Here is a 10130-nt window from a genome sequence, read left to right as displayed (position 1 = left end):
AAGGGAAGATCAAGTAATACTGTACATCTTAATAATCATAGCTTTAGAGTAAGCCTCAGTATCTGGTAAGGCAAGTTCCTATACTTATTGTTCTTCGGGGTTGCCTTAGCCTTTTGTTCTCCAGTTCCTTCTTTCTTTGCAGCTTGTTCGTGAATATAATTCAAGTACATGAACAGCCTTACCTAACATTTTTCATTCCCAGCTTTAGCATTTTTATAATACATTTTTAACAGAACAGCTTTGATAATTTAACACGAGTTTTTTTTTATACCAATTTCACTAGGCATACCCCAGTAAGAAATTTCTATTAATAATACACTATAAAACTCCTCTGCTTTCTGCCTTGAACTGATCTTTAAACTTGATTTGAGGACAATCAGTGGGGTGTCAGGTGAGGCTGCATGTGAACACTGACATCTGGACTGGCCTTGAAGGAGTATTTCGACTCTCTTAGTATGGTAACCTAATACTATCTAGGAGGGGAAACTGCACAGAAGAACCGTTGGATGCAAAGGTCCAGAGCCCAGGGAAGGGATCAAAGTTGGAGATTCAGATTTGTGAACACTGACATATGAATGGCATTTACAAACCTGGAATTTGATCTATTCAGACTAAAAGAGCCCTGGGATACCCCAACATTTAAAGATCCAAAAGCAGAGGAGAAACCAGCAATGAAGAAGGAACAGTGAAGAAAACCACAGAGTAGGGGGTGGGTCCTAGAAGCAAACTAAAGGAAGCATCTCAAGAAGCTGAATAGTCTCCAGCTATGTCAGATGCTGCTAAAAGGTAAACAAAGACTGAGAAGTTTCCATGAGATTTGGAAAGATAGATGCTTTTGGCACCCTTGACAAAAGGCGTATTGGTACAGCAGGTGGGACTGAAAGTCTAAAGAGTGGGATGAAGAAAAAACCCCGGTTCTTCCAATATGCTGCCTGCGTACCCACCCCAGGACCCTTGCAGTTGTTCCTTCACCTTCTTCAAACTCTGTCAGACCTTTTCACCCACCCGAACACCCCCATGTCAGGGTCAAAGGCCCCTTCTGTGAAAGGCCCTTCCTTGCCACTCTAAAATAAGCACCCTTCCTTACTAATTATTCTCTAGCTTACCTTGCTTTCTTCTTTTTTTCAGGTGAGAAAGCAGATTTATTGAGAAAACAGAAAAGATCCCACAGTGGGAGGGGACCCGAGGGGGTTTTCCTACCTTGCTTTCTTAATATCATTAACAATATCTGAAATTCTATCATTTCTATACTTGTTTGTTGATCACCACATGAATAAGGTAAGTCAAGAAATAACATGTACAAACACTTATTTTTAAGAACTTGGAGTACATTTTTCTTTGTCAGGCATAGTGGTTCACACTGTAATCCTAGCACTTTGGGAGGTGGAGGTGAGAAGATTCCTGAACCCAAGGGATCGAGACCAGCCTGGGCAACTTGGTGAGACCCTGTCTCCATAATAAAATTTAAAAATTAGCCAGGTATGGTAGTGCATGCCTATAGTACCAACTACTTGGAAGGCTGAGGCAGAAGGATCACCTGAGCTCAGCAGGTTGAGGCTGCAGTAGTCACGAGTATGCCACTGCATTCCAGCATGGGTGACAGAGTAACTGACTCAAAAAAAAAAAAAAACTTGTAGTACATTTTTCTAAGTGCATCATTTCTAGAAAATATACTGGGTTATTATAACCTCACTGACCACAGGTCTTTCACAGTGAGAAATCTGCAATACAACAGCAAAGAAGGGCCATAACTTCACAATCACTGGCAAATTCTCTTATCTTATTCCTCTGCCACAAAGTTTTCTAATGTTCTCTGCTTCCCTGGTTATAATCCATCATGTGGTTTTCTCACAAAACATTTTTATCTTAAGCTTACCACACAGAAAAATTATGCTGGTAAAAATTCATGTCAATTATAATTCACACCTTCAATTTTTTTCTTAATGAAGTCAAAGCATGCCCTAAATATGGCTAGGTCCTCCCCAAAGTTCTCAGGAGAAAGGGTATTTTATTTATTTTTGAAATGAAGTCTCACTATGTTGCCCAGGCTGGAGTGTAGTGGTACGCTACCGGACACTGCAGCCTTGACCTGCTGGGCTCAGGCAATCCTTCCACCTCAGCCTTCCAAGTAGCTGGAAATACAGGCATGTGCTACTACATCCGGCTAATTTTTTTAATTTATTGTAGAAACAAGGTCTCACCATGTTGCCCAGGCTGGTCTCAAACCCACGAGTTCAGGCAATCCTCTCGCGTTAGCCCTCCAAAGTGCTGGGATTACAGGCTTGAGCCACCACACCTGGCCAGAAAGGGTATTTTAAATTAGAGATCATCTGACTGGGGCATGGTGGCTCATACCTGTAGTCCCAGCACTTTGGCAGATGAGGCAGGAGGATCACCTGAGCCCAGAAGTTCAAGACCAGCCTGGAAAACAATAGCGAGACCTCATCTCTACAAACATTAAAAAAAATTAGCTGGGTGTGGTGCATGCCTGTAGTCCCAGATGCTCAGGAGGCTGAGGCAGAGGATCACCTGAACCCCAGAGGTGGAGGCTGTGGTAAGCTGTGATTGTGCCACTGCACTCCAGCCTAATTCCTACTCAATGAATGAATGAATAAATAAATAAATAAGAGATAGTCTAGTCTAATGCCTGTCACACATGGAAATCAAGATGAAAGGGCATGTGACATGCCTGTGGCATAGGCCATGAGTGAGCCCTCAACCCGATTCCCAGACCTCATAAGGTTAGAGAAAGATATCTGGCTAATGACAAAGGTTTAGGTGAATAATAAAATACTACACATCCTTATCAGTAAACATACTTTACAAACTGAACTTTTGCCATTTTGTAATGTACCATCCCATTCCTGGAAATCTGTATCTATTGAGATTTTATCTCATTTAGTGGCTCCATGTCCAGATAAGGGGAAGAGAGAGAGGATTTTGCTTTAGAAACTTTCTGGGGAGTACTTGCCTCAGTAACTCTAGGGAGGACACAAGAAACTGTCTGCTTCAGTCTGTGTTAATAATCTGCTAATCGGTTTATAACTTGCCAGTCAAGTTCTGTCACAGCATGTCACTGGATTAAAGAACAATAGAATTATAATAATCTTCTCTTAAAGTGCACTTTAGTAGTAATGAAAATATAGTTACCATCTGGGATACACGTTCCATGTACTGAAAGCATCCCTCCTATTTAATTTTGTTGGGAAAGGGGGCACAGCAAGTAGGCAGTTGAGAGATGAGTGTTGTGAAAAATCTATTAAGCCTCCAGGCAGGCTACAAGAGTAGCAGCAGCGTGGGAGTAAAGAATGAGAGAGTTCCCCAGTACATTGCTGTGAACTAACACTGAGCACTATAATTTGTAATAAACTGATCAAGAAAAGGGGAAAGGCAAGGGAAAACTTCCTGTTAAAAAATACTCTTCAGTGGGAGAAAAGCTATCAAATATGTATTGACCACTTAATGTTTTGAGCACATTTCAAAGGTCAATAGAATGATCCTGAATGCCTCTACTTTCTATTATCCTAAAAGATTCTCTTTAACATCTAAAATAATGCATTCAAGGCGGAGGTGGAAGGATCGCCGGAGCCCAGCAGGTCGAGGCTGCGGTGGCTGGGAGCAGCCACTGCACTCCAGTCTGGGTGACAGAGAGAGACTCCAACTCAAAATAAATAAATAAATAAAATAAAATAATGCATTCAACAAACATGTTCTGAGTACCTACAACATGCTAGGCACTTATGTAAGTGCTATGGGATACAGCAGTAAAAAACCCTCATGAAATGTATGTTCTTAGTGGAGAGAAACAAACAAGGCAAATAAATACAGTAAATGATTAGTATTTTAGGAGCATCATAAGAGCTACCTTTAAGTACTTAGACCATGACAAGTATTACAGAGGAAAAAAAAAGCAGGAAAAGGAAATAAAATATAAGTAATTCATTTGTATTCATTATGGGTGGCCTGTTTGTTTTATGATAGAGTAGATTTTATAATGTAACAAAGTTTTTTGGTTTTTTTATTTTGATTTGGAGTCTCACTCTTTGTTGCGCTGGCTGAAATGCACTGGCACACTCACAGCCACTGCAGTCTCGACCTGCTGGGCTCAGTCGATCCTTCCACCTCAGCCTTCCAAGTGGCTGGAATGACAGGTGCACGCCACCATGCCCAGTTAGTTTTTGTGATTTGTCGTAGAGATGAGGTCTTACCAAGTTGCCCAGGCTGGTCTCAAACCCCCGAGCTCTGGCAATCCTCTCGCCTTGGCATCCCAAAGTGCTAGGATTACAGGTTGAGCCACAGTGCCTGGCCAACAAAGTATCTTTTATAATCAATATTCCCTTTATGAATATTTCATTATAAGATATAGAACATAGTCTTAAATATTTTTAAAAGTTATTAGTATATCTCCACTCTTACAGTATATTATTCATTACAGTTATCACTTATTTGATGACAAGTTTTTCATCAAGAATATAGTCTATAATGAATTTACACAGGGACTTTTTAGCTAAACATTATGTACTTTTATATACTGCTTTGAAATAGTTTTACAGGCCGGGCTCGGTGGCTCAGCCTGTAATCCCAGCACTTTGGGAGGCCGAGGTGAGTGGATTGCCTAAGCCCGCGGGTTCGAGACCTGCCTGGGCAACTAGACGAGACCTCATCTCTACAACAAATCAAAAATTAGCCAGGCGTGGTAGTGTGTGCCTATAGTTCCAGCTACTTGGAAGGTTGAGGCGGAAGGATCGCCGGAGCCCAGCAGGACGAGGCTGCAGTGGCCATAAGTGGCCACTGCACTCCAGTCTGTGCGACAGAGTGAGACTCCAACTCAAACAAACAAAAAAAAAGAAATAGTTTTACAATGTGTGCTTGTTTTAAGTGCAACCCTACTGAATTGTGAAGCTTCAAACTATGAACCAAGGATTTCAGGTAACAGTAATTTTTAAGTTTGACATAATTAGGTTTGCTAACCACTCCAACCTAAACTCATATTATTTAGCTTAAATCAAATAGAAATTAATTTTTGTCATTAGTATAATAATCAATATGTAACAATGCTTCATTTTGTTTCACTATAACTTGAAACAGAATAGTAAAAAACTAACACTCTTTGAGACGAGCTCATTTCCATTTTTTTTTTTTAAAGACAGTAATTAAGCCAGGTGCTCATGCCAATAATTCCAACACTTTGGGAGGCAAGAGGATTGCCTGATCCCATGGGTTCAAGATCAGCCTGGGTAACCTGGCGAGACCTCGTCTCTACAATAAATCAAGAAAAATTAGTCGGGCATGATGGTACATGCCTGTGGTTCCAGTTACTTGGAAGGCTGAAGCAGAAGGATTGCCTGAGCCCAGTGGGTTGAGGCTACAGTGGCCGTGAGCATGCCACTGCACTCCAGCCTGGGCAACAGAGTAAGACTCCGACTCAAAAAGACAGTAATTTTACAAACTAAAATATACATAGATGATTACATTTTATTATGTTCTGGTTGTCTAGGACATCAATTAGGATAAGGAAGCTTATAAAATGTAAATTGACAATTTCAGCAGAATAAAGCTTACCTTCAGGCTGGTATGAGAACGTGGTTGACTTAATTCCTGAAATTTCCATTGCTCTGAACCAGGGGTCTCTCCTCCTTTCTGAGTGTCAGGTGTAAGCAACCCGTCTCCAGCAGGTAATGGGAAAATCCCTAATGATATAGGGCGTTCTTTTCTATTTGGAGAGGGGAGAAAAAATTAAGCATTTATTTTCTTTTTATTTGTAAGGACTATAAATAATAAGCCTAGGCTGTCACTGCTTTAGAATCATCACTCAAATAATATTGTCTGCCATATGAATAAACAGACTTACCAAAGGACAGAGTCTCAGAAGTTTAAGTTAGTCGCAAGAAAACTCAGAAAAGTTGTAAGAAACAGCTATGGAATCTTATAGGTTACTGTTGAGCTCCTTGCCCAGGAAACTGTAGGTGGTCTGGTCTGGGTTGGTCTGGAGAAGAACTGCTGAGTGTTTAATCAGACTTAGGTTACCCTAGGGGACTTGTCTCCTCTTCTGGATGGGAGCCCACACTCTGATTTCTAGACTTTTCAAATCCTCACACCAATCTCTGGGTGCTTACTGAAGCCTCTTCTGGGTATGCCTTTTCTGCTCAGGGGAAAATCAATGTATTGCCTACATCAAGACTACTGATTAAATGATAAAACAAGTGGAAAGATCTTTATCCCCCTAAAGTGGAAAAGCTCTATTTTTCTACAGAATCACTGTATGAGTTCAACCAGAGTACGTATGAGAAAACCACTGTCAGTTTTTCCAAAGAAGTAAGCCAAACACTTCTATAAAAGGCTGTCCAATCTCCAATGCTTTGTGGGAAATCTTAATGAAAAAGAGTTATAATTTTAATAATAATAGAATTTCAACAAGAAACACATTCTTTATTGATGCATAGAAGATTCCAAATCAAAGCACTTTTAGAGGGTGGAAACAAGCCTACTAACAGGTCATCCTGGGTCATTAACTCATAAGTGTACAATCTGGAAATAAATAAGACACTAACGGCCTGGTGCCTCCTGGAACGCAGACCTCTACTGGTAAGAAGCTAAGTTAGGACAGAGACAATGAGGTGAATAAATAAAAGTGGGAAAATATCCAGTTTTGCTACACAAGTCTTTTATTCTGTAAGTTCATTTTTATACCAAGAAACTTACTTAAGCCACTTTTGAAATGTGCCCTCACTTAACAAGGGTATATGTACTCTTCCCAACCAAACACTCTACAAGAATTAGTAAAACTGTCAGAATGCCTTCTTAAAGAGTAAGTGAAACAGAAAGGTTGAGAGACAGCATTTTATCAAAGTTGCACGCACAAGGAAATAGACTCAAAACAGGACTTTTCCCTGTCAACTAGAGTTATTTATCACTTCTGCACACTTGCAGCACTTTTTCCTACTTGATTTGGGAGGAAAAGTCAAAGGTAGCACAGTAAGAGACTAAATTCTTTTTTTTTTTGAGTTGGAGTCTCACTCTGTCACCCAGACCAGAGTGCAGTGGCCGCTCCCGGCCACCGCAGCCTCGACCTGCTGGGCTCCGGCGATCCTTCCACCTCAGCCTTCCGAGTAGCCAGAATTACAGGCGCACGCTACCATGCCTGGCTGATTTTTTGATTTTTATTGTAGAGACGAGGTCTTGCTGCCCAGGCGGGTCACGAACCCGCGGGCTCAGGCAATCCACTTACCTCAGCCTCCCAAAGGCACGGGATTACAGGCTGAGCCACCGAGCCTGGCTTGAGACTAAATTCTAATACCAAACCTAAGTCTGTGACTATGAACTGCCAGAACAACCAAAGGACAAAAATTTAAGTGACTAGTCAGCTATTCTGTTTACACCAGTTATTGCCAAATGCTGGTAAGCACCAATGTTTTCCATATAACACAGAACCTGTTCTTCCTTGAGAATAACTGACCCTTATCTCAAACTACATTTTTTCTGCTTCTTTGATCTTCAAATGTCCTTTCATCAAATGATAGTGACAATGACTAGTAGATGGATTTTTTTTTCATGTCCATACTTTACAAAACAAAATTTGTTAATCTGATGTTCATCCTCCAATTTGGGGGGAACAGGTTTTGGTATCTAAAAACCCAAGGAGTCTAGAACTACTAATTGACTTCTATTTACTTTCATAAAAATATAAAGCTGCTGTTGCCTGGGAATGTAATCAGTTGAGTGTAATAGAAAGCTCTCTATCTCAGAATGCAAAGTCAATAGACTCGATGAGAGTTCATCACAGTGTTAACAGAAATCAAGCTAGTACTGAGAATTATCACGCCACCTGAATGACAACACATTCATTTTCACACATATCAGATACTGAAAAAAGTTAAAACTAATGGGGGAAGGAGTCTTGTATGAACTCAAGTTTCATTTTCCTATCGCAGTCATCTAAATCTATAATCCAAAATTACATTAGTATTCCCATGTCTTCATTTTGCTTGTATCAATCATTCAGAATCTGCTCTGTAAGGAGGGAACTTCTCTTCAGAGACCAACAGCTAGCTATCTGTCAAGTGGGTCAGTGATGTTCTGGGTTATGTTTCAACACTAGAAAATAATATCACTACACACTCTTCTCTCCTTATTTTACTAATAAATTACATTAGGGGAATGAAGAGAAGGACATGTAATTAGGCAAGTTCATGAGAATCCTACTTTCGAAAAGAAATTCTGAAAGGTAAACTATTGTTGGTATGCATATTTGGTGCTTTACATATTAAATGCTTTGGTAAAATTTACAGAAGAAAAAAACAAAACAAAACAAAGAATGGGATACACCTGGAAAAATATCAAGTGGCAGATTTAAACCCCCAAATGAAAACATCTGCTGTTACTGTCTAAAAAAGCTACACCAACTACCAGAATCCTTGTTTTTTTTTAATTGCCTTAGTTCTATATATTCATTTTTGAGTTGGTTATTTAAATGTTAGTCTATGTGTATAAATAATTTTGCAAATACATTTTTGAAATAGCTTTTTGGCAATAACCATATTTAATAAAACTAATTAGTAAAACCTACTTTATATATAAAGTGCAGTTTTTAAAAATAACATTGGTTGAACATCAGTCATGGAGCAGGTACTGAGCTACATGATTTATTCACATTATCTCATTTAATACTTTTCAGGAAATAGGGAATATGATCCCAGTTTTCAGAGCAGGAAAAGTGATGCCAGAGACGTTAGGCACTAGCAATTGGCAGAGTTGGGATTCAAGGCCAGATGTGTTCAACTCCAAGGCCCATGTGCCCTCTTTGGAACTTCCTACTTGGAACTACCAACTTTGACAATTTAATCTTAATATTGAAGACTTTAATATCTTTATCCAATCATTATCAGTAACAGCCTTTGTGTCAAGAAACTTAAAATTCAAACATAGGGTATTTTATCAATAAAATAGCTGGAGCTAACACAGTTGTGCTAAAAATGGGGTACATATAGGTGACTATGAAAAATATTTACTTGTGTAACTTACCATATATCTTACAACTGTAGTTCAATACAAAATAGTCTCTCTTGATTTTTCAAACCACCCAATGGGGTAAATCCCTTCAGAGGAGAAAACTCAGGCACAGAGAGATTAAGCAACTTGCCAAAGGTCCTCCGGCCATGTGCTGCAGAGCGTTTGCCCCCAGGCATCCAACTCCAAAGCCTCGTGCCCACTTGCACAGCCCCGCACAGCTTAGCATGGCACTGCCTTCTCAAAAGGAACCTAAATCTCAACAGCCCCTTCACATTTGCCATATTTTAATACACTACATCTTGAGCTCAGGTACTTTTAATGTCTTCAAAGCCTGAACATACATATACACATGGACAAATCTTTCATGTACTAAAAAACACACAAGTAATAAGATTGTTCCCAAATTTTATAAATCAAGAAAGCTAGTTTTAAACCATAGATAAAATTTAATTTCTGGGCCTTAAAATAATATTGAACATGAACGGAACCATGAATAAAAAGGAACAAATTGAGGGAATTTACTACTTTAATTCTTCTAAATTTATCTACATCCACAATTAGGATTTAACTATTTTTGTCAAAAACATTTATTTTAACCAGTAAAAACTACATACTATGAATCTTCATTTAAAACCATGAACAAAGCAGAAATCTAAACAAATCAGATAGTTTTAGTTTGATGGGGTAGAAAACAAAAGAACCCCAATCCTTAAGCCTCTAAAATGTAGAAGATGGCTTTTATAGGGTAGAAGTAGAGTGAGCAACAGTAAAGCTACAGAGATTAATGACTACCCCCACAAGCAGGCACGGATATTTGTCACCCAAGACTACAAAGAAGAGAAAGGGCACCATCTGACAAAACAATAGTGAAAAGGCTTTGTAAAGCTTTCACAACTTTGATGTGTAAATAATGGGGGGAAGTGCATGCCTCACCCTAAAAGGTTTAAATTCTTTCACTTTAAAATATATTTTGCTTTAGGAGGAAAATATTTAAACTGTCGGTTACCGTGAGCTGTTATCAAAAATTGCAAAATGATACTTGAACCGCCACCAGTCAAAGGATAATTAAAACAAAATAAACCTATGGCCTGTATCTAATCGACTGCACGTCCCAGCATAAA

At 39.3% G+C, this 10130-nt stretch overlaps 1 protein-coding gene across 6 annotated transcripts in view; it reads right to left on the bottom strand.

Annotated features, from left to right (window-relative positions):
* The window catches only part of SPAG9 (sperm associated antigen 9), a 157152-nt gene that overhangs the window by 71024 nt on the left and 75998 nt on the right, over nt 1–10130 (bottom strand). For all 6 annotated transcript variants that reach the window (XM_021713788.1, XM_008060803.2, XM_021713787.1 and 3 more), the window contains one exon: nt 5563–5713. In XM_021713788.1, coding sequence (XP_021569463.1) covers nt 5563–5713 — 151 coding nt within the window. The remainder of the gene's footprint in view (nt 1–5562; nt 5714–10130) is intronic.

Source organism: Carlito syrichta, unplaced genomic scaffold (assembly GCF_000164805.1).
Source record: "Carlito syrichta isolate Samal-C Ts95f unplaced genomic scaffold, Tarsius_syrichta-2.0.1 Scaffold304743, whole genome shotgun sequence".
NCBI classification, from domain to species: domain Eukaryota; kingdom Metazoa; phylum Chordata; class Mammalia; order Primates; family Tarsiidae; genus Carlito; species Carlito syrichta.
This window is presented reverse-complemented; position numbering and strand designations above follow the sequence as displayed.